This window comes from Miscanthus floridulus, chromosome 2 (assembly GCF_019320115.1).
Source record: "Miscanthus floridulus cultivar M001 chromosome 2, ASM1932011v1, whole genome shotgun sequence".
Lineage (NCBI taxonomy): Eukaryota > Viridiplantae > Streptophyta > Magnoliopsida > Poales > Poaceae > Miscanthus > Miscanthus floridulus.
The window spans coordinates 152,918,626-152,946,524 of NC_089581.1; the positions used below are offsets into that span (position 1 = coordinate 152,918,626).

General features: G+C 43.4%; 2 protein-coding genes and 1 pseudogene across 2 annotated transcripts; 1 reads left to right on the forward strand and 2 right to left on the reverse strand.

Moving 5' to 3' along the window:
- Positions 1-337: 337 nt before the first annotated feature.
- Positions 338-6,530, forward strand: LOC136533387 (uncharacterized). The gene is made up of 4 exons (XM_066525947.1): positions 338-689; positions 5,378-5,550; positions 5,648-5,837; positions 6,112-6,530. Exons 1-4 carry the CDS (start codon positions 611-613, stop codon positions 6,336-6,338), a joined length of 669 nt encoding a protein of 222 aa, XP_066382044.1. The 5' UTR covers positions 338-610; the 3' UTR covers positions 6,339-6,530.
- Positions 6,531-6,596: 66 nt separating this feature from the next.
- Positions 6,597-7,802, reverse strand: LOC136537280 (probable ATP-dependent RNA helicase prh1). The gene has a single exon (XM_066529312.1). The coding sequence runs from the start codon at positions 7,800-7,802 to the stop codon at positions 6,597-6,599; it is 1,206 nt and encodes a 401-aa protein (XP_066385409.1).
- A 2,162-nt stretch (positions 7,803-9,964) lies between these two features.
- The window catches only part of LOC136537281 (probable RNA-dependent RNA polymerase SHL2), a 55,870-nt pseudogene continuing 37,935 nt past the window's right edge, over positions 9,965-27,899 (reverse strand).

Below are 27,899 nucleotides of genomic sequence, written 5' to 3' on the forward strand. Positions count from 1 at the left end.
ATCTGATCCGCAGTCTATCGAGGGGTATACCATGACAGTAGATGAATCGGTGGAGGTACGCGTGATACGAATCAGATGGTAACAGAAACACAAGACACAAGATTTATACAGGTTAACCATTAGCTTAAGGTAATACCTATATCTTGTGCTCTGTTATTTTATATTGATTGTGTATCAGATTCAATATATCATTTATGAAACTTCTTGTGGGATAAGGTTATCAACAAAATATCATATTTAAGTATTATAATATTTTTTTATACTCTTACGATCGATCAGTGTCATACGTCGCATCTTATGAGTTGCACCTTTAGTGGTACCGCCCACGTCTTAACCGGGGGCCATACCCCACAGCGTAGTTCTAGAATGACGGCGTATTCGTAGCGCATCGTTTTCCCCACGAAGTCACGAACTCGCGTAGGCGAAGAGAGAAGAATCAGTTCCATCTCTCCGTCTCTTGTTTGGGAATTGGGAGGGCGACGAGGAAGAGGAGGCGCGTGCCGGCGCCCGACCGTCGACTAGCCCGCTACGACGCGGCACCAGGATAGGTGATCCTGAGCTACGAATCCGCACCCCACGGCCAACCCGCTGCGTGCGCCGCGGCCTTAGCATGAGGTGGCCGCTGGCGATCTCGACTCGCCGCCGCCCCCTCCTTTTCGTCCTTCTCGTCGCCCTCTACACGATTCCTGGTGAGATCTGGCTCGTATCTGTTTGTTTCGGGTGAAGGAATTTAGTTTGAATGTTTTACCGTCATGGAGGGTTGACCAAATTATTTCACCGTGTTTTTTTCGATTGAGAGTGATTAGATGGGAACTAGTCATTTTCCAGACATATTATTATCTTTTTCCTAATGTATGTATTTGTGGCCACTGACCAGCGAAAGAATTAGCCGCTGGGTAAGGTCTGAGGTGCAATTATCATAGGGGAAGGACTGAAGGAGATTTAATGATTTTATAGACTCGTAAAATAGAAACTACATGTAGCAATAAGTGAATTTTGGCCTGCTAGGTGCCTCGATGATTTATTACGATAGGATCATCAGTGTGAAGATTGAAGGGGGGCAGGGGGCAAATGCGAGCAAAAGCTTAGTGCTCATTATGAAACATTTCAAAGATGGAATAGACAATGGGAAAGGCCACCGATTTTACTTCTTATGGAACAGTTTGGGGGATTCTTTTGGTTGGTGTTGGATCTATCAATCTAGAACAATCCATATTGTGGCCCATTTTTGGGTTCAGCTTCACCCTGAAGGACATAGTTCGCTTGGGGTTCAGAAGTTAGGAAATATACTGTGTTGTTACGTGCACAATTTGTGTTCGTTATGTAACCCAAGAACAATCTTGCTTACACGTCCTGTATTTCTGGAGATTGATTGTTTTAAATTTTTAGAACTCAGGTCCCATGTTGTTGACAATGTCAAGTGTCAACAAAGATTTATCTCTTCCATGTTATGTATTTCAAAATTTTTAATGACTTCTCTATCTTCACTTCATCAGGAAACAAAGATTGGTATTTTTGCATTGAAGTAACACAATTTTAATACCTTTAGTGCCCTACAGACACCAAACTAAGCTAAATGATTCTCATGTGTCTGCATTTTAAGTAGTTTTTTAGCTACTAGATGGTCTAGTTTCATATTGCTTACCATTAGTTTTGCTTGATTGAAGTTGATTGTTTTAGCAAATTTGTGTAACAGAAACTAAGCCAACTGGTTGTAACTTATTTTATCTTCTATTGGTGTATTTTCATCAAAGATGTCAGTGTTTTATTCTAGTTGATATTTTGAATTCTTCTGAGCTATAATTGCTATAATGGAATAGATCAATAGATGTGAGAGATCACATTTCACTAGCTACAGTGCAATAGATATACCATGATGAGGCCACGGTGCTCGTTATCAATGCCTTAGTAAGCAAGTGATTAGTTAAAACATAAGGCATAAAGTATAACAATTGAGACCTGTCACAATGCATCCTAGATCAGTAATTAGATTACTGCGGTGCATGAATTTGTCTATTATTGCACTACTTGAAAAAGGGGAAAGTAGAAACGCGATCAGAAAATACAATTTTGGTTGATAATGAGAAGTTGGCAAGATTTTGTTTAAACCGGCCTGGTCTTTCACTGGCTGCGTGAAAGCAATGACACCATATTTTTATTTTGACCGTTTTTGTGTTCTCATTGGTGATACTTATACTGTTGTACAGGGTTGTAAACTTAACATATGTGTTATGCGATGGTTTAAAAATGATCCCTCATTTCTAATACCAGTTATCTTACCACACCGTTCAACAACAGTCCTCCCTGGGCCCACTAACTCCAGCTGATTTTTGCATATGTGATGTGCAGTCCTCTGCAGACTTTCGTTTTCAGGTGCGTGCCCGTAGGGATAAACAAGCTAAGATTGAAAGAACAAAGTGGTGAAAACTAAAAGGGGAGACGTCAGAGGTATTCAGGAAAATGGTTATCAAAAAGGGCTCTTGGAAGGAAGAAGAGGACATAAACAACATATGGGAGAAGATGGCAACCAACATTCGGAAGGTGGCCTCAGAGGTGTGTGGAGTAACCAAAGAAAGTGGAGGCGAGGCTAAAGATACTTGGTGGTGGAACGAGGAAGTCCAAAGGGCTATTAAGGAGAAGAAAGAGTGCTATAGACGCTTGTACCATGACAAGAGTGTGGACAACATAGAGAAGTACAAGGTGGCAAAGAAGACTGCAAAGCGAGCTGTAAGTGTGGCAAAGGGTAGAGCGTACGAGGATCTTTACCAACGTTTGAGTACGAAGGAAGGAGAAAAGGACATTTATATGATGGCTAGGGTTCGTGAGAGAAAGACAAGGGACTTCAACCAAGTTAAGTGCATTAAGGATGAAAGGGAGCATCTCTTGGTGAAGGAGGATGAGATCCGACATCGATGGCAAGAGTATTTTGACAAATTGTTCAATGGTGAGAATACGGACACAACCTTTCAGTTGGATGACTCTTTTGATGACACCAATAGGCGCTTTGTGCGGAGAATCCAAGAATCTGATGTCAGAGAGGCGTTGAAAAGGATGAAAGGAGGTAAGGCGATGGGACCGGATGGTATCTCAATCGAGGTGTGGAGATACCTCGTGGACATAGCTATAGTATGGCTAACCAAGCTGTTCAACCATATTTTCGATCGAACAAGATGCCTGATGAGTGGAGGAGAATTATATTGGTACCGATCTACAAGAATAAAGGGGATATTCAAAGTTGTACTAATTACCGGGGAATTAAGTTGATGAGTCATACTATGAAGCTATGGGAGAGAGTTATTGAGCATCGCTTGAGAGCAATAACGCGGGTCTCTATGAACCAATTTAGTTTCATGCCCGGAAGGTCAACCATGGAAGCCATTTTCTTAATAAGACAAGTTATGGAGCGGTATAGGGAGAAGAAGAAGGATCTACACATGACTTTTATTGACTTGGAGAAGGCTTATGATAAAATATCAACGAATGTTATGTGGTGGGCTTTGGACAAACATAAAGTCCCAACGAAGTATGTCGGGCTCATTAAGGACATGTACAACAATGCTGTGACTAGAGTTCGAACAAGTGATGGAGACACGGATGACTTTTCGATTAGGATAGGACTACATCAAGGGTCAGCTTTGAGCCCTTATTTGTTGCCTTAGTGATGGATGAGGTCACAAGGGACATACAAGGGGACATCCCTTGGTGTATGCTTTTCGCGGACGATGTAGTGCTAGTTGATGAAAGCCGAACAGGAGTGAATCAGAAACTGGAGTTATGGCGGGAGACTTTGGAGTCCAAAGGTTTTAGACTCAGTAGAACTAAAACTGAGTATATGAGATGTGACTTCGGCACTACTATTCGGGAGGAGGAAGATATTAGTTTGGAAGGTCAAGTAGTGCCTAGGAAGGATACCTTTCGATATTTAGGATCAATGCTACAGAGAGACGGGGATATTGATGAACATGTTAGCCATAGAATCAAAGCAGGGTGGATGAAGTGGCGGTAAGCATCTGGTGTCATATGTGACAAAAGGGTACCACAGAAGCTAAAAGGCAAGTTTTATAGGACGGCGATTAGACCTGCTATGTTGTATGGTGCAGAATGTTGGCCTACGAAAAGACGACATGTTCAACAGATAAGTGTCGCGGAAATGCGTATGTTGCGTTGGATTTGCGGTCATACAAGAAGGGATTGAGTTCGGAACGATGATATACGTGATAGATTAGGGGTAGCACCAATTGAAGAAAAGCTTGTCCAACACCGGTTGAGATGGTTTGGACATGTCTAACGGAGACCTCCAGAGGCACCGGTGCGTAGTGGAATCCTAAGCCAGGATAGTAACGTGAAGAGAGGCAGAGGAAGACCGAAGTTGACTTGGGTAGAGGCAATAAAAGGAGACTTGAAAGGATGTGATATACCCAAAGATTTAGCCTTAGATAGGAGTGCTTGGAAGATAGCTATTCACGTGCCTGAACCTTGATTGCTTCTGCTGGGTTTCAACTCTAGCATATCCCAACTTGTTTGGGACTTAAAGACTTTATTGTTGTTGTTGTTGTTGATGTGCAGTCCTCTCTGACTTGCCCCTTTTCTGATCTCTCTCTGTATCGCCCACTTATTTTCCCCTCATGGTGGAAATCCACAAATCAATCTGTATGCCAGAAGGTCTGAAATTCTGTTTCCCATCAGATCTGTTTGCTTGATTAGTTTAAGCTTGTGCTTCGATAGTTTATTTGTTTACTTGAGAGCACACCAGCTGCAGCTGCTGTTTTCTCAATGCAAACACAGGACAGCGATGTAGCTTGCTGTCGCCCGCGCCTACCTTGTGTTCCCAGAGCTTGCCATGTGTGACTTGCTGGCGACGGCTGATGGATTTGGAAGGCACATATTGCAAATGTGGCACAGTGCGACGCGACAGGGATAGACTGGTAGTGTGATTTGGGTACGGCAGTGCCACTGGGGTGCGGATTAGCATTGGAGGTGTGGCAGTGCGATTTCGTGGGTAGTTAGCCGGATTGGAAAGTGCAGGCAGCGTGAATAGTTGCGCTGGTGGGGATTGAGTGCAGCAGGCAGCAAAGGAATGGGGAATGCGAAGCTGATGGTGAGAGAGGAGAGAATAATAGGAAGGCTGAGGTCAGCTGCTAGAAGCCACACCCACATCAGATCCTAGTCCATTGCCACTTGTGCAAAGACAGCTAATATCAAGGGAAAGGTCTTTTGTCGTCTGGTTTTGAGAGGCAGGGACCAAAGATAAACGTGCTATAGATGATGGACCATTTTTAAACCGATCAAAGAGTTGCGGGGACTAAAATTGGACCATTTCCTTTGTTTATTTCCTTCACTAATTATTTGTGCATCACTGATGAGCTTCATTGTATAGGAACATTTTCATCGAGGCAAGTCACACTCGATACTGTTGAGATATTTACTACTCATGAATGGTTTGGCCAGCCAACAGTGGTTTTCCGGTGCAATGGAGAGAACAAAACAGATTTGCCAGATGTGAAGGAGGCGCACACGCTATATACCTTTAAGGGTGAAGAATCATGGCAGGCAAGTCAAACTGTTGGTGTAGTACTTAAAATTGTTCATCAGTTTGTCACTACTTTGTTTTGTTAGCATCATACATTGAATTGTGCAATTTTGGCAGCCCTTGACAGAGCTTCCAGAAAAGAAATGCAAGCGATGTGGTTTGTATGAGGAGGACACATTTAAACCTGATGATGTCTTTGATGAATGGGAGATGTGTTCGAGTGATTTCAAGGGTGGAAAATACACCCGGTTTAAGGAAGGCCAGTTCAATGTAACATTCCTATGTCCAAACTGCACTGCCTCAACTGGTACTGCTGATATCCAATACCTATTCCTTTCTGTTTGTTTAGACATTTTTCCTATGAGCTAGCTGGATTTACCGTTGCTTTTTGATAGTCTAAGGTAATTCTTTGCAGCTTGTTTTAATTTGGTTACGAGTAGTCTAGATTCATGGATAACTCCTCTGCAGCATCTTTGATGATGAAATTTCCCTGTTAAATCAATAGTACTTAATAATGCCAAAGAAATGCCTTGTGTCTTTGTTCTACATTGCCTTTGCTCAAGATGTTTCTTTCGTGCCAGGACATGGAAACAGTGAACCTAGCGAAGATTTGGAAACTAAGAAGACATCTGTTGCTGCTATCATAATAGTTAGTGTTCTTGCTTCAGTCCTTGTCATCACTGCCTTGGTCGGGGGCTACAAGTACTGGCAGAAGAAGAAGAGGGAGCGAGACCAGGCACGATTCCTCAAGCTCTTTGAAGAGGGAGATGACCTTGAAGATGAACTGGGCCTTAGCAATGAACTCTAGAATAGTGCGTACAGTCTTACTTCCGATGTTTTCAGATGTAGTTTCCACGATGATGTATAGAATGTGCAATTTTTCACTTAGAAATTTTGTAGTGTATAGCATCCAGTAATGTATAAAGAAATGATTCCAACAAAACTATGATTCAGTTCAATTTCTGTTTCTAGTGACCTCGTAGCTTTTGGAGAGGGTGTGAATCTTGCAACAGTTTTGCGGTAGCCCTGTTACGTACATGTAGTGCAAAAATGAATGAATTCACGTCTAGTCTTCATCGTATGCTTCGCGTTTCCCTCTCTCTGTCAGTTTGCCATGCTTATCCAGGTAGCCGATGGTGACGAGCTCAGCAACAACATTCTCCAGTGATGGCGCCACTGGTGGGTCAAGAAGCTCGAAGCCCGGCATGCCATCGGCAGCGTGTCTCTTGAGCATCAGCGCGAGCTTGTTGAGCGCGCCGCCATCTCGCTTGACGTGCGGAACTGTGTGCTCTTGGAATCCAGCGTACTCGCCCTCCATGTAGAGCCGGTGGCAGTGCCCCGCAAAGGCGGTGCCGGCCACCGCTGCCCGCCTGATTGCCGCCTCCTTGGAGACCATCGCAAGCGGGTCCTCTGACAGCACGCCCGTGTCGACGACGTACGTGATCCCGGGGACCAGAACAGCCGTCTCGGCCACGTCCGTCGCCAGGACGACTTTCCTCGATCCACCTGGCGCAGGGTCCAGTGCGTGGTCCATGAACTCTTTCGGTAGGTTGTCGTGAATGAGGCAGAGGACCAGCCCTGGCATGTCGAGCTGCTCAAGCTTCTCGTAGGCCTCCCGGATGCGGATGATATCCGGCAAGAACACGAGCACGTCGCCGGGCGGCTTCGACCTGTGGATGTCCGTCACCTCCTCGACCACCGCGCTCACCATGTCGAGCATGGGCCCCCGCGAGTAGTGCACCGCGACGGGGTGCACCGCGCGCTGGAACGCGACGATCGGCGCGCCGAAGAAGAAGTCGCTGAGCGAGCTGTCTTCCGGTCCGCCGGCGGTGCAGACGACCACGTTGAGGTGCCCCATTTCCTCCGTCGCCACGGCGGCCTTGACTACCCCGAGAAGGAGGTCGGTGCAGAGCGTGCGGTCGTGTGCCTCATCGACGACGATCGTGCGGAACGCCGCGGCGAAGGCCGGCCTGTCGCAGCACAACATGTCGATGAGCACCCGGGTGGTCGTGAACCAGACGTCGTCGGACTCCCGCTCCTGTCCGGGTTTCGACGAGGTCACGGTCACCGCGAAGAGCCGAGGCTGCGCGCAGATGACCGGGCCGAAGCCATAATTGGCGAGGTATCGGGGGAGCACCGTGGACTTGCCGGAGCCTGGCGCCGCGGAGACAACGACAATCCTATAGTTTTGGAGATAATAGAGGATTGTACCAATGTGGTGAGAGATCGCCGGTGCCTGGGGCTCGGGTTCCTGCGGAACGCCGGTTGCCATGGCCTCAAAGTTGCAGGAGGCGACGGCACGACGAACACACGGGCTGTGCACCATCCAACAGTTTTGTAGAGTGGATTGAGAATCGGAACACGACCGAACGAGATGTGGACTTGGAGTCAGGCTGTTTCCTAGTCGGTGCCGGGCCGAATCCGACATGTAGTCGGGTCACGAAATCGCAGTCCTTTAGATGAATTTGGCCTGGGCCAGGCGTATACAACACAAGCTGTGGTCTGGCATCTTACCCAATAGTTGGCCCAACAGGCCGACAGCATGGGGAACGAGGAAAAGGCAAAGTAAACATGATTTGAAATTGCTAGTATAATTCTTCGAGTGTCATAAAAAAGATGATCGAACAAAATATATTATCAAAATGTTTATCGTGGATTTTATACCAGCTTTTAAGATTTTATTTTCCTGGTGTTACTTCTGTGAAGTGGTTGTTAACTCGCTAACATAAAAGTGACACTAGGGGAAGAAAAAATTTAAAGCGAGTATAGAAGGTAGTGGCATCATTGGCAAGATAGTTGCAGAACAAATAAATTCATAATGTTTTCATATGTAGTCAGATGAAAACAAATTTATATAAAAATTATAGAGATTAATAGGATCAAAAACTTTGCAGTTGACAACCTTTTCATTTAAGATCGTTTATGAGCCTCCATATATACTCCCTCCATCCTGAAATACTGCATTATAACTTCTAAAGTTTGTACTAAATGTAACACAATCCATGTGGTGCCCATGCTCAGATTTAGCAAAGTTATTAAAAATAAAACCATAATTTAAGGAGAAACTTCTTAATTGGGTTTAATTCATGGGTACATATGTCATTTGAGTGTTTTCTTAAGTTGTCTTAAAATTTTAGGAATGCATTGTATTACAGGATGAAGGGAGAATACTAAGTGAACTTTAAAAATGAAAGTGAAAGGGATGCTCGATAATGGGCTTGAAATTATTTATACCTGGTATGTCAGCTAGTACATCCCTAAACTAACCGTCTAAAGTAGTAAACTTTGAATTTTTTTACAAATAAAAAAAAGGATTTAGCCTACCAAGGATTTCTAAACCAAAATTATAATGACAATCAACGATAGTACTTTTACGCCCAGTAACCAAACTAGACCAAACTGAAGACTAGCTCAACACATAAGGTTTGCTGAGTGCTACTTTTTAGAACATCCTCTTAGCCTTTAGTTGAGCTACCAAACTATTTTAGTTTTGTCTATTAATGCTATTGTGAAGTATTAAATTGTCAAATGAACATGGTATACATATATTTGTCTAAATTAAAGATACTTCAATTTTTAAACAAGGAACAACAGTTGTTATTGGTAGTCAGAGCTTACTCAATACTGACAAGAAATCATCTTGTTATGATTGTCTTTATATGTTTGAGATGTGAAAAATTATGAGAAATATTCACAAAAAATATTCTCTTACATGGGGTATGGTGTTTCATTCAAAAAAAATTAAACCTAGACATAACTTATTCTAGGAGAAACAGAAAAAAGGACAAACTTTTAGGAGAAACAGAAAAATGATAAACTTTTGTTAGTGGTAAGGTTACCCAATTTATAAGTAACTCAGCGAATTTTGTATGGGGGGTTAAGCAGAGAAATTAAACAGTTGGAAGTAGTGACTATTCAAAGGACTAAATGAATATGTGGTCATGCTCTTTTGTAATCGAGCACTCATAGTGCTAAATAGATCAACAACTTAAGTTCACTAATTGAGCTGCATCTCTTTCACTCTTTATCGGTAACGTGAATAATACTTTTTCACAAGAATATGTCCTTCCAGTTTGCAAAACAAGGTTAATGAATTAGTTTTAACCTGTGACACTAGAGTCTTAACAACTTTTACTTGCATGATACTGGATCTTATCTTTAATCAGCATCACTTGATTATGTTTGCAAAGAAACTAAACTTCCTTGGTTCCTTATTCTATCTAGATCAGTAAGGGGAGTATGGTAGGTATGTCCTAACTATTCTACCTTTTCAAAATCCTTGTGAAACCATTAGGAATGGAATAGCAGCATAGATCCCATATCCATGGACAAGTAAAATATTTGGTCTCAAACAAGATACACATTGCCAAGTTACAATTTCCTAAGCCATTGCAAGAAAAATGTTTTCAGCATTCAGCAACATTAAACAAAGTACTACAGAAAACCACTTAACTAATAAAAGAAACATACAAATGATAGGGAAGACATCTAACTAAACAAATAGTTATAAAATAATTGTGCACGTCCAAAGAATATGTTGAACTAACATGCTGAAGTACTCTTTGTTGTAGTTGTTTTGCTTCAGTAGGAGTGTAGTCCATAGGCTTCCTCCATGTGACAAAGTAGATGTCCCATCAAGATCACTCTCAGAAGCTTCATTGGCGTGGGGCCTCTCACCTTTCTTTGGGAAAACCAAGCAATCAACAAGGTGATGCAGTTCATGCACATCAACTGCTTCAAGAACACGGACATCCCCCTGGATGAAGGCATGGGTTCTTTGCAACCACGACTGTACCTACAATTATCTCTATATTCTTGTTTTGAAAGTGCATTTGTCTCCGTTGTGGGTTTTGGTGTATTGATGACATCCAAATTAGAGACTAATGAAATCTTATTGAGATATATTGTAGCTTTAGTCCCATGAAAAGTTTAAAGAGTTGATTTAAATGAAATGGTGTCCCTCAATTCTTGAAGTTTAAAAGGCGGACGAACTCAAAACGCTCTTCAAAGTTTTTATCTTTTGTTTCACAAATAGGCACATGGACATACCATAGGCAAGAGTTAGCATTTGGGAAAACTTAACTTTGACTAACTAATTAAACCAAAGCTCAAGGCATACATAGATACATATTTTTAAGCAAAAGCATTCAAGGGCTAGTAACCACATACATAGGCATAGGTCTTTTAAGCAAGGGGGTCTATTTAGAAGCAACCATAAGATTATCATAACAATAAGGCTCGACAACAACTAATGCACTCACAGAGGACAAGAAGTCATACTATGGTACCACCTAGAGAATAAAGCAACCATACATTTAAGAATTTAGGTGAAGGCCACTTGAGGGGAAGAGCTTGAAATTACATTTAAAAGGATGTATGTGGAAGCTACTAGCAAGATACAACTACAAGCTTTAGTTTCAAAAGATTGAAGTTTTTGTTAACTACTAACTTGTCATCTATTTTCTTTGAAAGCAAACATACAAGACAAAACTAATCACACACTATCTTCAAACATAGCTATTCAAGCAGCATGGAACAAAGCATTTTGCTTAGCTTTACACAAAGAAGATAGCAACATTACACTAATTATTAATTGTAGCAAGTTATTACTAGAACAGAGGAGAGGAAGGCATGTTAATGCACAAGATAACAATCATGATGCATGCTCGTCCTATTCGTCCTCACAAAGTTGCCATTCTAATAAGGGCAATCACGTTCTATTTTGGTGGCATAGCATGTACTCTCTTGGTATATATAGCTAGTCGTCAGCTACATTCAATCTACGCATTCATGATCCGTGTACCTACATAAGATTTCATTTCAGCCCAACCCCACGTACATATATATATCAAAAGTAAAGTTATCTATGATCTCTACATCAAGCAAAGGCTAAGTCACTAATTGCTAAGTTAGTGAGCTCTCAAAAACTAATTAAAGAGCCTCACTAACCAAACTTCTTGACAGACTAGCTAGCTCTCAAACTAATTACACTAAAGAGCTTAGCTACATTAGAATGTAAATACATAAGATTTTTCCTCCACCATTTGACTACTAGGTAATCCTTAAGTAGGGATTAATGGAGGTTGTCGCTAGCATAGTTTTGAAAATCTGGTTTGAAACAAGTTGCATATAGCTAAGTTTTTTTGTCAAAATAGGCTTTTCAAAACAAAGACTTTGTTTTCAAACTATGTACAAGATAGTATTACACTTAATCTTGCTTTGATGCCAGCTGTGACAGAACCACCCAATTTATACAAGATTAAGTATGATTGTCTCCATTAAACATGTTGACACGCGCATACCGTCACTTATATAAACCCGGTAGTCCAACGAGTACCACGAAGGCCTCGATAAATCAACTTCACAACCAAGATCGTACTTGATTAAGCAAATACCTATCACATACACATAGTTTGCAGCGGAAATAATATTACAATAGGTGTTGACGATAGTTAACAACCATTATAAACCATCAATATAACATGCATAAGGGCATAAATATAATCACCAATGAAGGTCTAAGAGTTTATTCAGAAAACCGTCAAGGTGGACCTACATGTCAGATTTAATCGCACTTATCCACAGTGAAACAGACACCAGAAGATTCTAGAAGACTCAAGAGGACTCCGTGTTGAGGCAGAGAGGCAAAGGCTGCCACCTACAGGCTGCCTAACCTCCTAGGCCCACATGTCAGCCTCTCCTTCAAATATCGGTTCTCCACCGCCTCTTAGGTTGCATCTACGCCGCCCTTTAAGTCGGTTTGATCCAGGGGCTCACGTTAGACGCTCTAGGCTTTGAATACAACTGTTTTGATATAAGAATTTACTCTAAAACTTGAAACTCGTGGGTAGCATATGCTTGATCTAAGTCTAAGTAATTGACGGATATGATATGAGAAGGTCTGAGCTATTGTTTATCTTGTTCTAAGTGACACTAAAGTTTTGGAGATTTAACTTTTGAAAAACATAAAAATCCTACATGATGAGCTCCTGTATGACAAAGCTTGAATTCCTACCGAAGCCATATATGATATTTAGATTAGGAAAACTTCCACATATATGCTGCTTGTTTTGCATTGAGTTTAGTCAAGCTTTGTTGACCCTTATGAGAGGTTTGTCATGCTCTTAAAATCAAGATCACATACACACCACCCAAATATGCACTACTCCTACACTTAGGGTAGGCGCAACAACATGCCATTCCATCTAGATCCACCAAAAAATGTTTTACTCCTACACTAGGAGTAAACACCAAAAATATTCTTGATAGAATATCCACCAAATAAATGCTCTAAGTTCTTATTGCTATCTCTCAAAAGTTTTGTTGCTGAAAATAAGCATGTGGCTATGCAAAAGTTATTCATTAAAAAAAGAGAGATAAAGAAAAAAAAGAGATGAGAAAAAAATGGACAAGTGTCTGAGATATTTAAAACAATAGGTACTTAAATGCCCGCCTAAAAAGAAGAAAAGATGAATAAGATAGCCCATGTTTTCTTGCAAAGTGGTTTTCAAGTTTCAAGAGAGATGTTTTCAAGGAGCATAGTAGAAATTGGTTAGCCACCATATATATCCATGCACATGTATATCTTGATTTGATTGTATGACTCAACTCTCTTTGGATCTGAGGTTTGACTTTACAATATATGTATTACAAGTATGCTCTTTCTTGCTTTTTCCACTCCTATAAGCTCCACATAAGCTTTAGTTGTAGGAAGAGGAAGGCATAACATCACTTTTGCCTTGGTAAGGATCTACAAATACCACATATATTGAGAGACTTGAGAGTGTCATACAATGGAAGTTTTGAGTTTTATTTTGAAAATCTATAAAAACTCTGAAATAATGGTTGAACAAAGAATTTAAGAATAGTGCTTGACTTAATCGTTCTGTATTTTAATTGCTCAAGACCCAAGTGAAGGCTGAGAAGCCCCATGGTTGAAGGTAATATGGGTAAGTTTGAAGTCAGATCGGTTCATTCTAATCTAGATGAGAATTCTTGTTTGAACGCATGTGTACTTTTGAGGAGTTGCGTCGATGTTCTCAAAAATCTTTAAACTCCTGATCTATTTACTAAGTTTAGCTTTGCTAAGGGACTAGCAAAGGTTAAGCTTGGGGGAATTTATTGATGGTAGTTAACAACCATTATAAACCGTCAATATAACATGCATAAGGACATAAATATAATCACCAACGAAGGTTTAGGGGTTTAAACTAATAAATTCCACGAGTTTTGGTGAATCTGTATTTTTTGTAGGGTTTATTCAGAAAACTATCAAGGTGGACCTACATGTCAGATATAATCGCGCTTATCCGCAGTGAAACAAACACCAGAAGACTTTAGAAGACTCGAGGGGACTCCGTGCCGAGGCAGAGAGGTAGGGGCTGCTAGGTGTACAGGCCACGCAACCTCTTGGGCCCACATGTTAGTCCCTCCTTCGAATGTTGGTTCTCCACCATCTCCTAGGTTACATCTACACCGTTCTTTAAGTCAGTTTGATCCAAGGACTCATGTTGGACGCTCTGGGCTATATATACCAGCCCCTGCCACCCCTAGGAATAATAACTCCAGTCATCAAGTCATTTGAGAAGACAGAAACCCTAATCATCCTCAGAGCTCCACCATATTCTAGAGCATAGCTAGTTAGGCTAGGTCTAGAGGGAGGCAAGCAGGCTTCGCTTGGATTCCTAATCATGTCAAGAGCGTGGTTTGGTATAATCTTTGTATCCCTCTCTTTTATATCTCTATTATTTTTATATGCTAGATACAATTGTTATGGCAATATTAGTATTCATTTTATTTATGTTCTTTGCTGTAATGTTCATAGTCTACTTTGATTATATGCTTAGTATAGTTAGATTATCACCATGTTCATGCATAAGTTCGTATAGCGCTCACTCTAAGGTACCATGGGTGAGTAGTCAACATTGTGTAAGCGTGGTGCTTATACGTTGTTTACCTACGGATACACCCTATATTCTGGGTCATATAGTAGATCATGGATATGACACTCCCATTGAGTCCTTTATAGTCTACTTCCCGAATATAGGTGCACGTAGGGTCCGGTTATGAAGGAAGAACAAGCTCTGTTCTTAATCTATCTTAGTAATATCCCTTATGTGTAGATATGAAGATGATCTTAGCAATGACTACTAGGTATAATTGCACTAATCAATATATGCTTTGACTTGTAATTAAGAATGACTTAGGAATTATTCCTCTAATATTCTACCTAACCATGCTAATGCCATAGAAAGGAGTACTCTGAGTGATTTATCATTATCATTGATTAATACTTATCATATATTTTATCATATGACTTACCCCTGTTATGAATAGAACAATGATTATGGTTTATTTCTCCATCAATAGTATAAGTTATCAATACATGTCCATGTCAGATCTTCCCTGTGGTAAAAATATAAATAATGATACCTGGAGTACTCCTAGGTGAAATGCTACAATGGTATAATTATCTATGCGCTTGCAGATTCCTTTCATATATATATATATTCATATATATTCTTCATAGTCACATAAGTTAATAAAGAACTGCTTAGTATTATTCTAGTAGTAATGCTATGTAGTACCAACAAGCATCTCTAGCATCATCACTAGGGATGACAACCTAGTAAAGTAATGTTAGGAGACATAGGTTTATAATAGGTGGCTATTAAAACAAGTGACAAGTTAGTAAATACCAACAAGCATTTCTAGCGCTGTCGCTGGGGACTAGATTTAAAACTCTGTTCTTAGTAGCAACACTAAGAAATGTCAACAATAGGGTCACAAGTAATTAATACAAGTTCAGTTTCAAATCTAATAGGTTAAAACAACATAACTTTGAAATGATTACCAAATCATAATTTTGAATCATATTGCTAGCACTGATGACACCCTCCAACAAAAGCATAGATGAGAAGCAAATACAGAATAGCCAAGCCCACCGACACTTAGTCACCACCTTCAGCACACATAGCACTTCACCTACAACAGGGTGGGATAAAACCCTGAGTAGTCAATTATACTCAGCAAGACTTACCCAACAAGAAAAAAATAAAGACTCCAAGGATATGCATGGTTTATTTGGTGGACCTAGTTGGATAGCATAATCTTTTGCAAAAGAGCTTACTGTGTAAGTTCTTACTTTCAATATTCTAGCATTAAATTCAGTGAAGCCAATTATAGCTAAGTTTGCATCTATCCTATAATAATCATTTGATTAATAAGTATCAAAGTAGTAACCATATTCAATTATCATGATTAATAGAACCATCATGTTTCATCAGGTACTATGACTGCCGGAGCAAGGTATGAGTTTCTCACTATCCAGGAGAGACGGTGATTCGAATCGATCATATCTAGTTGGGCAATCCCAAACACACACCCGTACGTGCCCACATTAGCTTGCGTGGGTCACCGTTCACTCCATTCGGTGGTGAGTCTGGACCGTTTTGTAAAACTCATGATCCCACATCCTCACATGAATTGCCCGAAGCCCATAGCAAACATGGTCTTGGACCAGTCCCCTTCCTTTAGGCTCTCCTCTCAGCAATGTTAATGGTCCAATATACTCAGCTCGAATGAGCTAATCGGCTTCACGATCAACTATAACTCAGGGCCCTGTTATGTGTTTGATACCTTCAATCTCAACCAAGGCCCGACAACAAAGCGGTCCTTAAATGACACAGATGGGACCAAAGAATACATGCATATGAGAAAGAGCAAAACCAAAACATCATGTGATTGCAAACAAGGACAAGTATAAGATCACAACAGAATTGACGTAGGCACATGGATGAATAAAGTGCCAACTAAACATCAAACGAATTTGTCATGCTAAGATAGCAATAAGACAACACCGTAACATTTATGTACCGAGAACTAATTAAGTTTAGTATCAAACAAAAGCACTAGGATTGATGTGGGTAACATCAAACCTAGCCATGTCAATCATGATCAATGTTCTACTACTAAACAATTAAACATACAACATAGAAATGGTAAGATGGTAATCAACTTTCAATTCTTTTTATCGAGTACGTGCATATCTATTCACCGGTAGGGAAGGTAAAGATTCTAATTCACCTAAAGCATACAAATCGTTATCATTTCAAAACAACTCTTATAATTCAATTATTGTGGCAGAACCTCCTAAATTATAGGACCCACATGCACTTGTCACTGTCCAACGATCTTTGACAACTATGCATATGTTCCTGGTAACTTAAGAAGTCTATCGGGTGTCCTCAGGGAACCCTAAATCATCCACGATTTCCGAGCAGGATCACATTACAGAGTCATTGTAGTATTATAACATTTATTCAAATATATACATCAAAGTAAAATAGTGAAAGTCTTACGATAACTTAATTTACAAACTAGTTGTTTCAAACCTTACAAACTAAGTTTGATAATTATTACAAACCATAGTAGTAGTGGAGTGGCATAATTAACATAAACATAACACACAAAATAAGCATCCTACCCAAGGATCACACCTTCACTTATCGTCATCGACAGGAACAATAGTCATGCAGCAAGGTCCAAAACAGACCTGCTCATGAGGCTCACCTACAACAAGGGTCAATGAACCCTGAGTACAAAAGTACTCAACAAGACTTAACCGAAATAAAAACTGAGAAGACTCAGGAATGTAGGCTTAGGGATTCAAGATATGGCTTTAACAATAATCAAAGTTCTTTTGCGTAAAAGCTCTTTAGCAAAATTCTTTATATCAACATTTTCATCTACAAACGATCATATACAAAGCTAACATGATCCGTAATGAGATCATGAAACTTCATACCCAACACTTTCTTAATCCTTACTCAAGTTTCAGTTATTAACTACGATGATGAACAGTGAGTTGAGTCTCCATAATCGAGGAGCAACGACGATTCGAACCGATTATTAACCCAGCTAGGGATTCTAGACCACACGACATATGCAGGTCCCCGACTTACATATATCAACCTACCCTCGGATCTTCTAAAACAAGAACAGGTCTGTGCCACCCAAGAATACAGTACTCCACCAATCCAGCCCATTGCCACGTGGGTACATGCTATTCCCGCCATCTCTCCACTCCTAGTGCGTGAGTAGCCATTCTCATAATAGAATAGCCGAGTTAAGGCTTACTGGAGTATGTGGTTAGTACTACAAAGTCTCACCTCATGTAATTCAACAACGGACGGACCTTAATCGACACAGGCGGAAAGAAGCCACTCACAAGACCTCCATGTCTTGTGGCTCTCACACACCGAGTCCGTCCGGTCTAGATTTATTACCTCCATGCTCATATCTCATGACAACATAAGTAACCAAAGATCCATTTAAAATTCTCAGGTGACAGATAATCACCCGACTAAGCATGTCTAAACATAACTAGACAATTACGGATAAAACAGGTAATCATGGTAGATATGGAAAAACAAGGTTGGTGATGCACCAATTAGGTTTCCACTTGACTCCTAATCACTTAATGCAGTATAGAAAAGCAAAAGCGATAAAATTTGTAAAACACAAGGTAGGGTTAAATGCATCCGGGGCTTGCCTTCGTTGACGGAAAAGTTAGGTTCCTGCGACGTTCCACGAGTATCAGATCCGACCTCAACAGACGGATTAACCTCCTCTGCAACTTGATTAACTACCACGTATTTACCTTCGTTCACTACACATAGTAACAATGCCATGTTTAACATGATGCGGGATACGAAACATGATGCTTGATGATGGATGCAAAATTAACAATTTGAATACAACTTTCCTTCGCGGTATAGTTGTAAGTCAAACTAACTAAATCTTTTTTGTAACACATACATCAATTGCCAAGGATCATTACCAACTAATGATTCAAGGTCATTACTCAATCCAAAATTTAAAACAAAACCTAAATCATTAAATGTTACTATTTGCTTTTATGAATTAATTATTTAATTCAAAATTATGAAATAAATCAACTTATTCCAATTGAGCTCAAATTTTTTGTAAATCTTCATAACATTATAACTAAGTGGCAAAACAATTTTTAAAATTTTTGGATAATTAATTAAGCCTAGAAAAATCATGGAAACCCATTTATTAATTAATTGAGCAATTTTTATCACATTCAAAAAGTACTGAAAAACAACATTTCATATTTTTCTTAAATAACATACATCACAGAGAGGTCACACAAAAATTTTCATAATTTTTGGAGCTCTAAATAAATCTACACAAAAATAACAATTTACAACACTATTTAAACATTTTTGAAAATAGAAAAATTCATTTTTCAACTACACAGTCGCTGACAGGGTGACCCCACATGTCATCCCCGACCTCCCGCTTTGACCACGACGGCGACGGCGCTGACCGACGAAAACTCGCCGATGGTGAGACCAACGGCGACAGCCAAAGTACCAAAACACTCCCCACACCACCCCGCATCGCTTGAAGGCACTAGCTTGAGCAATTATAACGAGTTACGAGCTTGACATCGGCCATGGCGGATGCGACGGCTCAGCGACGCCACACCGGCAAAACAAGGCCGTTAGAGTGTAAACAAAAGGCACGGGAAGGTTCAGCGGCTCACCACGAACATGTTGGAGCAAAGAGCGAGGCCGGAGAAGCAACAGTGACGCGGGTCGTCGTTCACAGCGGCCACAGTGGAGCAAACTTCGGCGACAGCGGTGCTCAGGCGACTGTGATGGACAAAATGAGCAATCAACCGGTCATAGAGCATCTCTGGAACAAGGCAGAGCTAGAGGTGCACTGAGCAAGAGCAAAGGCTCACCGGAGAGCGCTGGCCACGACGGCGCAAGCACGATGGAGAGGTTGCCGGCCACGAGGAAGAAAGGCAGCTAGCGATGATTCTCGGCGAAATCAAGTGACCACAGTTGGATGACTAGGCGTGAAAGGAGTAGGCGAAGCTATTGAGCGCTTTGCTGCGATGGCACAGACGCTGGTTTGACGACGAGGGCTCGACGGAGATGATCGGCGACGTCGGGAAAAGCAGAGCAAAGAAAGGAAGAACGACGACAGCGTCTGAGCTTTATAGAGCGGCCAAGGGATCATGGAGACGACATGCAGTGGCCTTCTCCGTGCTAGCACGAAGCCAAGAGCGGCCACAGGTGCGTCTAGAACTGAGCAGAAGGTCACCGGCTGTGGCAGAACCACCCGAATAGCGTACTTACGGAGGCGCTCGTCTTCCATCAAACACTAAGCACCCCAAAAGTAACTACAGCGAGCGGTGTCCGTCGGGCACACCCCAAGGGAGAACCCGAAAGATCCACATTTTTCCCAAGGATCCAATAATGAAAACGAGTTACAACACAAGTCCATCTCATACATTAGAGTTTCTTGAAAAGTACATTATTACAATACCAAATATAGAGTGCGGAATGATAAACAGCGGAATATTAAAAGATAATATCTAGCGATAAGATAACGAGGATTGCGTCTGAGCCCACCAGAAGAATCCTCCACACAAGGTACTCCTCAAGCATCACCTGCAACAGGGGTAAATAAACCCTGAGTACACAACGTACTCGCAAGACTTATCCGACCAGTGGAAATACTTTCCCGACTCCAAGGGATATGCTAGGCTTTATGGTTTGCTGGTTCTCTTTTAGCAAAAAGCAATACTAATAGTGAGTCCTTATTGATACACTATTATCATTAGCCGTATTAAGTCTTCATCTAGTCAATCTATATAAGCACCTGTTCTACTTTCAAGCAAGAGTTGAGCAATCGATACTGATCATTCTCCTTTTTCCACTTACAGTTCTTACTACGGTGCTAAACCGCAGACAAGCCGTACCGGATAACCCGGCGATTCGTGAATCAATGTGCCCAGCAGGGTGCCCCAAAGACACATGACCCGCTTCTACCCCAGGCACAAGCAGGACTAACCCACCACTCTCCTGTCCCGGGTGTTCAGGTCCCCGTCCAAACTTGGACTCCAAGCCCCGCCTCTGAATCCCGGACTCAGTGCGGTGCAAGGACCTCCACCGCCTCCTCTTCCCATCAGTCAGTTCGGAAAGAGCCGGATCCACGACAAGAGAGCAACAAGTCTTCCCTGCGCCCATACCCAAGTATGTGCTTGGGACAATAGTCTATGACTTGCCTAGAGTCATATGCAACGACCGGTCCTTAATCGACACAGACAGGGAAAAAGTGTAACCGGGTTATGCCCTGTTGGCCGTAGGACACAACCCCTCACACCCACCAGTACCAGATCCACATCCCTGCCCGGTCACCATTTTCCTTTCCATTATTTCATCATGATATCATAGTTTAACCACCTATTTGCGAGTAACGACAGGTTACTCACGCTACCGACATCCTGAGCATAGCAACTACTCGACCTGTACTAGTAGGACTCATGGTGGATATATTTATGCATGTAGTTTCCATAAAATGCCTGTAACGTAAATGTATATCATATAATATATTAAGTGACCTTTTAAAAATAGGGATTATGCACTAGGGCTTGCCTTGGGCAGGTGCCGGGTCAGCAAAGTCAGTACCAACAGGCTCCTAGGCTCCCTCCTATGTGAAAAGCTCCTCCTCGTACTCCTCGATCACCTCGTCATACTCCGAATCACCGATGGGTATGAAGCCTACCTATTCGTGATCTACATGAAATGACGATGCAATGATTAACACTATGGCAACAACAATTCTCAATGCAAAAGTACCTCTATTAAATTACTAAGTGAGGTCTACCCACTAAAGTCTAAGCTACATACCAGTACTACTAACAAGTATGAACATGTCCTAAATTCTTACGATGACTACGGATATTCATACTCCTAATGCCAGTTTACGATACATACTGGAAAGCAAGGATAATAACTACGCCATTAAACGACTCGTTCTATGGTTACCATTTTTACAGCAAGTATATAAATGCCTAAGGAACCTACTGTAACGATTTCAAAGCTAAAGCTATTGTCGGTTTACCACAACAAATCCTACAATTAAAGATCGATATACCGCTAAGCTCTCTACTTCAAGCTTATGAGCCTACCATCCTAACAGCTAATGGTGAACTAATTGTACTAACAGGTAGACGATATTTTTGTGAACCTAACAAACTTAGTTTCGCTATTTTTGGACAACCATGCAATTTACTACGATTTATCGAAGTTGGATTCATAACAGGAAATAAATAAGCATTTCAAATTCTAGGAAATAATGAAAACCAAAACCTCCTTTGCCGGCCCACAACGCGCGGCCCGATCCAACGCGTCACCCCACCCGCGCGCGACGGAAGGCCAGCGCGTGGAGGCGATTATGCACGGGCACCCCCGAACTACAACGAAATCGGAGCGAACCCTAAGCCACTATTGAATCAGTCAGCGCTTTTACAACAGCACGCTCTGACTTCTACGTCTTCACCGCGGTGAAGTCCCTGACCATCCAGGGCGCGCACCGACGCGACGGCGTGGCACTGGACGTCTACGTCGACCACCCCAGCCCTCTCCTTACTAAAATAAAGAGCCGATACTCACCTACGTGCGAACACAAATCACAGGACGGAGACACACGCGCCGAGACGTCGCAGCGAGCTCGGACCACGACGGTGGGCACCCTGCAAGTACGGCGATGCCGTTCCGGTGAACATCAGCACTGCCGGGACAAAGCGAGGAGCGGACGAGTACCAGCGACTCACCACGGAACTAGAAGACGCGAAGAAACGACCGGAGATGGCTCAGGCCAAGCCAGCCACGTGCGCGCGATGAGTGCAGCAGAGCACGACATTGGCACGGCCGCACCACGGGCTGCACTACGGCGGTAGGGTCTAGGATGTGGCGAGCATGGTGACAACCGACTGAAGGGGAGGCTAGTGGCGCGAGGAATTTGACCAAGCTACTTTGGTGGCGATGAAAGCCGACGGCGCAGGCACTCCTGGTCTTAATGGCCCGAAAGCTCGGCCCTACAAAATTGGCGCATAGGACTGAGCTATAGGCGGCTATGTGGGGCAGGATGGGCGACCGGCTGCCCAACGGAGCTACGGGCATGGCCAATTGAGGCACGGTTCATTTACCACGGCAAATTAGCAAGCTGGCCCCGCCAGTCACGGCGAGAGCGGAGACAGGGGAGCTCACGGCGTGGCATGGCTCGTCTGCGGATGTCAATGCAAGGTACTGCCGTGCCTGGCCATGGGGAACCTCAAGGCGTGCTCCAGACAGCCGTCCGCACAGCCGCTGCAGCAAATGACGAGACTCGGTTTGGCTCGTCTGCGGACAGCGCCAGGCAATGACACGGCGAACGCGACGCCGAGGTGACTGTGAAGCAGGTACTCTTCTAATGCACAAGCGGCCAAGGGAGTCAATGGAGCGGTGCCGAGCGTAGCCGCTGGCGACGCGGACGCAGGACCCAGCGCGACCACGGTCACAGCGGGGCAGGGCAAGGTGCTGGCAGAGCACGGCCGGCGGTTAGGGCGCAACATGTCTACTGGCGAGGCGAGCAGCAGCGGGGCAAAGCGCACAGGCGGGCAGCAGCGAGCAGGTGGCCAGGACGCGCGGGTCGTGCGCGTGAACGGCGTTGTGAGCGCAGCCGGGTGCGACGGTGGGCTCAGTCGGGTGGCAGCAGGTGCGGCCCACGCGGCAGAGCACGCTGGCAAGCCAGGGGGAATGGTGACCGTGCCTAGTGATCAGCCAGGTGGCGTGCACAATATTTAAAGCAGCTAGGAAACGTGTACGCCGCGCTCCAAACGCTAAGCCAATTGCTTGATGCGAAAGGAGTACACCGAGCCATCACCCTCAGTCGCGACATTGCACTACTTCTTAAGCCAATTGTTCTACAACTAATGCCAAAGATGGCTTCATCGACCACTTCAAAGACTTACGCGGAGGACGTCGATTTGAAAGGTTTCACGTCGAATCCCAAACCCGACCCCTGGGGCGTACTCGATGCCATCCATGTCTTCGACCGCACATTTTTATCGCCGTTCGCGAAACGTTTCATAACATTTTGTTTTAACAAGAATTCGATTAAGATAATAATTATGTTATGTGACACGAAACATAACCTTTGCTTTCCCGTTTTGTAAAAATGTTTCAATACCAAACATTGATTATAAAGCCTATCATACACAAATGCACATAACTTAGATGCTTACGAAATGTTTCAGCAAAACATTACAATGTAACACTAGGGTGTTACAAATCTACCCCCCTAAAACAAAATCTCGACCCGAGATTTTATGTGCCTAGTGTGAGAAAGAGGTAGAGAGTACATTCGGCGCAAAACTAACTATCCAATCCAGAGAGGAGATGGGGGTAATGCTTTGCTAAGTAGCTCTCTTGCTCCCAGGTGGCTTCGTCCTCTGAATGGTTTTGCCATTGTACCTTGTAAAACTTTATTACCCTGTTCCTGGTCACTCTCTCCTTCTCATCCAAGGTTTTTATAGGATGCTCCACATAGGACAGATCAGGTTGGAGCGGAAGTCCTTCTATTTCCACAGATTCTTTAGGAACTCGTAGGCATTTCTTCAGTTGCGAGACGTGAAATACATTGTGAACTGCCGAGAGAATTTCAGGGAGTTGGAGATGATAAGCAACGGGGCCACACTGCTGCAACACCTTGTATGGACCCACATACCGAGGGGCTAACTTGCCATGGACACCAAACCGATGTACCCCTCTCATAGGAGATACCTTGAGATACACATAATCTCCAGCTGCAAATTCTAAAGGTCTTCTTCGCTTGTCTGCGTAAGCCTTCTATCGACTCTGAGCTGACTTCAAGTGTTCACGAATTATATTTACTTTCTCTCAAGCCTCCTTTATGAAATCAGGCCTGAAGTACCCACGGTCTCCTACTTCAACCCAGTTTAGTGGCGTCCTACACTTCTGTCCATATAAAGCTTCAAATGGTGTCATACGGATACTCTCCTGATAGCTGTTATTATAAGAAAATTCGGCCAGCTTCAAACATTGATCCCACTTCTCAGGAAAAGAGATTGTACAAGCCCGCAGCATATCCTCGAGCACCTGGTTCACCCTTTCAGTCTGACCATCAGTCTGTGGGTGGTATGCCGAGCTTCTGAGAAGACGAGTACCCAAACACTCCTGGAGTTTCTCCCAGAAACGAGAGACAAAAACTGACCCTCTATCAGAGATGATGGTGAGAGGAACTCCATGTAGGGTCACAATCCGATCAAAGTATAACTCCACATACTTCTTGGCATTGTATCTAATGTCCACTAGAAGGAAGTGGGCAGACTTGGTGAGACGGTCCACAATGACCCAAATAGAATCAAAACCAGAGGAGGTGCGGGGTAAACCCACAATGAAATCCAGAGAAATATCCTCCCATTTCCAAACAGGAATGGGCAAGGGCTGCAGATACCCAGGAGTACGCATATGATCTACCTTGATTCTACCACAAGTGTCACACTCTGCAACGAACTGGGTGATATCTTGCTTCATGTAAGACCACTAGTACAGTTGGTGTAGATCATGGTACATCTTGTTGCTACCAGGGTGGATAGACAGCTTGGAATGATGGGCTTCTTTTAAAACCTTTCTTTTTAACTCTTCATTAGACGAAACCACCAGCCTATTCTTGTATCTCACGACTCCCAGCTCATCAATGCTAAAATGAGGTCCACGTCCTTTAGCTAGCAATTTCTTGATGTGAGGGATCTCTTCGGGGTCTTCCTTTTGTTCCCGAATATATTGCTCCAGCAGCTCTGAGGTCAAAGCAATCTAAGCTAGCACCTCTGTGTGGTGAAGTGACAAGGGTATTTCCTCAATCTGATGCGACTTACGACTTAAGGCATCAGCTACCACATTGGCTTTTCCTGGATGATAGTGGACTTCCAAATTATAATCCTTGATCAACTCTAACCATCTCCTTTGCCTCATGTTCAACTCAGACTGAGTGAAAATATACTTAAGGCTCTTGTGGTCAGTGAAGATATGCACTTTGTTGCCTAACAAATAATGCCTCCAAATCTTTAGAGAGTGAACTACAGTAGCTAGCTCTAAATCATAGGTAGGGTAGTTCACCTCGTGCTTCTTCTGTTGGCGCGAAGCATAAGCTATCACACGCCCCTCTTGCATAAGCACACACCCCAATCCCGTCTTTGAGGCATCACAGTAAACATCAAAGGGCCTCTCAATATTAGGTTGAGCCAATACAGGAGCAGTGGTCAGAAAAGCCTTCAGGGACTGAAAAGCTTCTTCACAAGCTGGACTCCAAACAAACTTAGCTTCTTTCTAGAGCAGCTTAGTCATGGGCTGGGCTATCTTGGAGAACTCAGGGATGAAATGACGATAGTATCTAGCTAGTCCAAGGAACTGACGGATCTGGTGCATAGACCTAGGAGACTTCCAATCTAATACATCTTGTACCTTGCTGGGATCCATAGAAACGCCCTCAGGTGTCAACACATGTCCCAAAAACTGCACTCGATCAAGCCAAAACTCGCACTTGCTGAATTTAGCATACAGCTGGTGCTCTCTGAGTCGAGTTAGGACTATCCGAAGGTGACAGGTATGCTCTTCATCATCCTTGGAATAGATCAAAATGTCATCAATGAACACTACCACAAACTTATCCAACTCCGGCATGAAGACTGAGTTCATCAGGTACATGAAGAAAGCCGGGGCATTGGTGAGACCAAAAGACATCACAAGGTACTCATACAACCCATACCTAGTAGAGAAAGCTGTCCTTGGTATATCCTGTGGCCTGATCTTGATCTGATGGTAGCCCGATCGAAGATCTATCTTCGAGAACACCTTGGCACCAACTAAATGATCGAACAAAGTATCTATGTGGGCAAAGGGTACTTGTTCTTAATTGTTACCGCATTGAGGGGGCGGTAATCCACACACATCCACAGAGTACCATCCTTCTTCTTCACGAAAATTGCTAGGCAACCCCATGGTGAAGAACTTGGGCGGATGAAACCCTTGTCCATCAACTCCTCCAGTTGCTTCTTCATTTCTGCTAGTTCTCTCGGAGCCATGCGGTACGGACACCTAGAGATAGGAGCAGTACCAGGCTCAAGCTCAATGGAGAATTCTACCTGACGGTCCGGTGGCAATCCAGGAAGATCTTCAGGGAAAACATCTGGAAACTCACACACTACTGGAATGGAGGTAAGATCCGGAACGGCTTCAGCATGGGCAGCAATAGGTAAGACCGGTTCTGAGGGTATGATGAGGGACATCCTATCCTCAGAAGATGGAAGCCGTAACTCTACACTCCTTCTCTTCATATCCAATACTACCCCATACACCCGCAACCAGTTCATTCCAAGAATAACATCAATGCCTTGCCCAGGCATTATCATGAACTGTAGACGGTAAGTGTGGGTGGCTAATACCAAACTTACTGTATCTGTGCGGGTATTGATGAACATCTGAGAACCCGTAGTACGGATCTTATAGGCATATGGTATAGCCACTAGTGATAAGTTGTGCCGCTCTACAAACCCCATGCTCATAAAGGAATGTGATGCACCAGAATCAAACAACACCAAAGCTGGATGGGATTCGATGGTAAACATACCAGCCATAACTGTCTCCTACTACACAACCTGCTGAGCATCTGTGAAGTGCACCTGACTAGATCTGCTAGGCACCTTCCTCTTGATGAAAGTCCTCTTAATGAGCCTGGAATTTGCAGACGGCTGAGACGACTAAGTTGCATGCTGCTGAGGACACTCCCTGGCATAGTGGCCATCCTTGCCACACTTGAAACAAGCACCAGGCTTGTTCCCGAATCCTTGATGGGGTGGGACCTACTGTCCCTGAGCCTGCTGGGGCTGCACCTGCTGTGGAGGTGCCTTGTACTAAGTAGCGGAAGTCTGTGATGTCTGCTGGGGTGACCGGAACGGAGGCTCGCCGGATGGTTGATAGGGCCCCCGCCTAACAATCTACACCTTCTGAGTATGGGGATGGTTGGAGGATCCAGCTGCCACCCGCTTCCGCTTCCAATCCACCTGAGACGCCCGATGAAAACCCTCAAGAGCAATGGCGGCGTTCATCAGTGCCCCAAAGGTCAGATAGTACCCCAGGTACAGTTTCTCCTAAAGAGCAGGAGTGAGACCGCGAAAGAAGCGATCCCTCTTCTTGTCATCCGTGTCCACCTGACTACCAGCATACTGAGCCAAGTGGTTAAACTGGGTCACATACTCCATTACCGTCCTGCTCCCCTAACGTAGCTCCATGAACTCGGTCACCTTCTGGTGGATAACACCAGCAGGTATGAAGAACTCGCGGAAGGCGGTGGAGAACTCCTGCCATGTCGTTGGGTGATCCGGCAGCTCCGCGGCCTAGAAAGTCTCCCACCAGGCACCTGCGGACCCCAAAAGCTGCTGGGACGCAAAGTGCACCTTCTGCTCATTAGCCACTCCGAGCAGCCA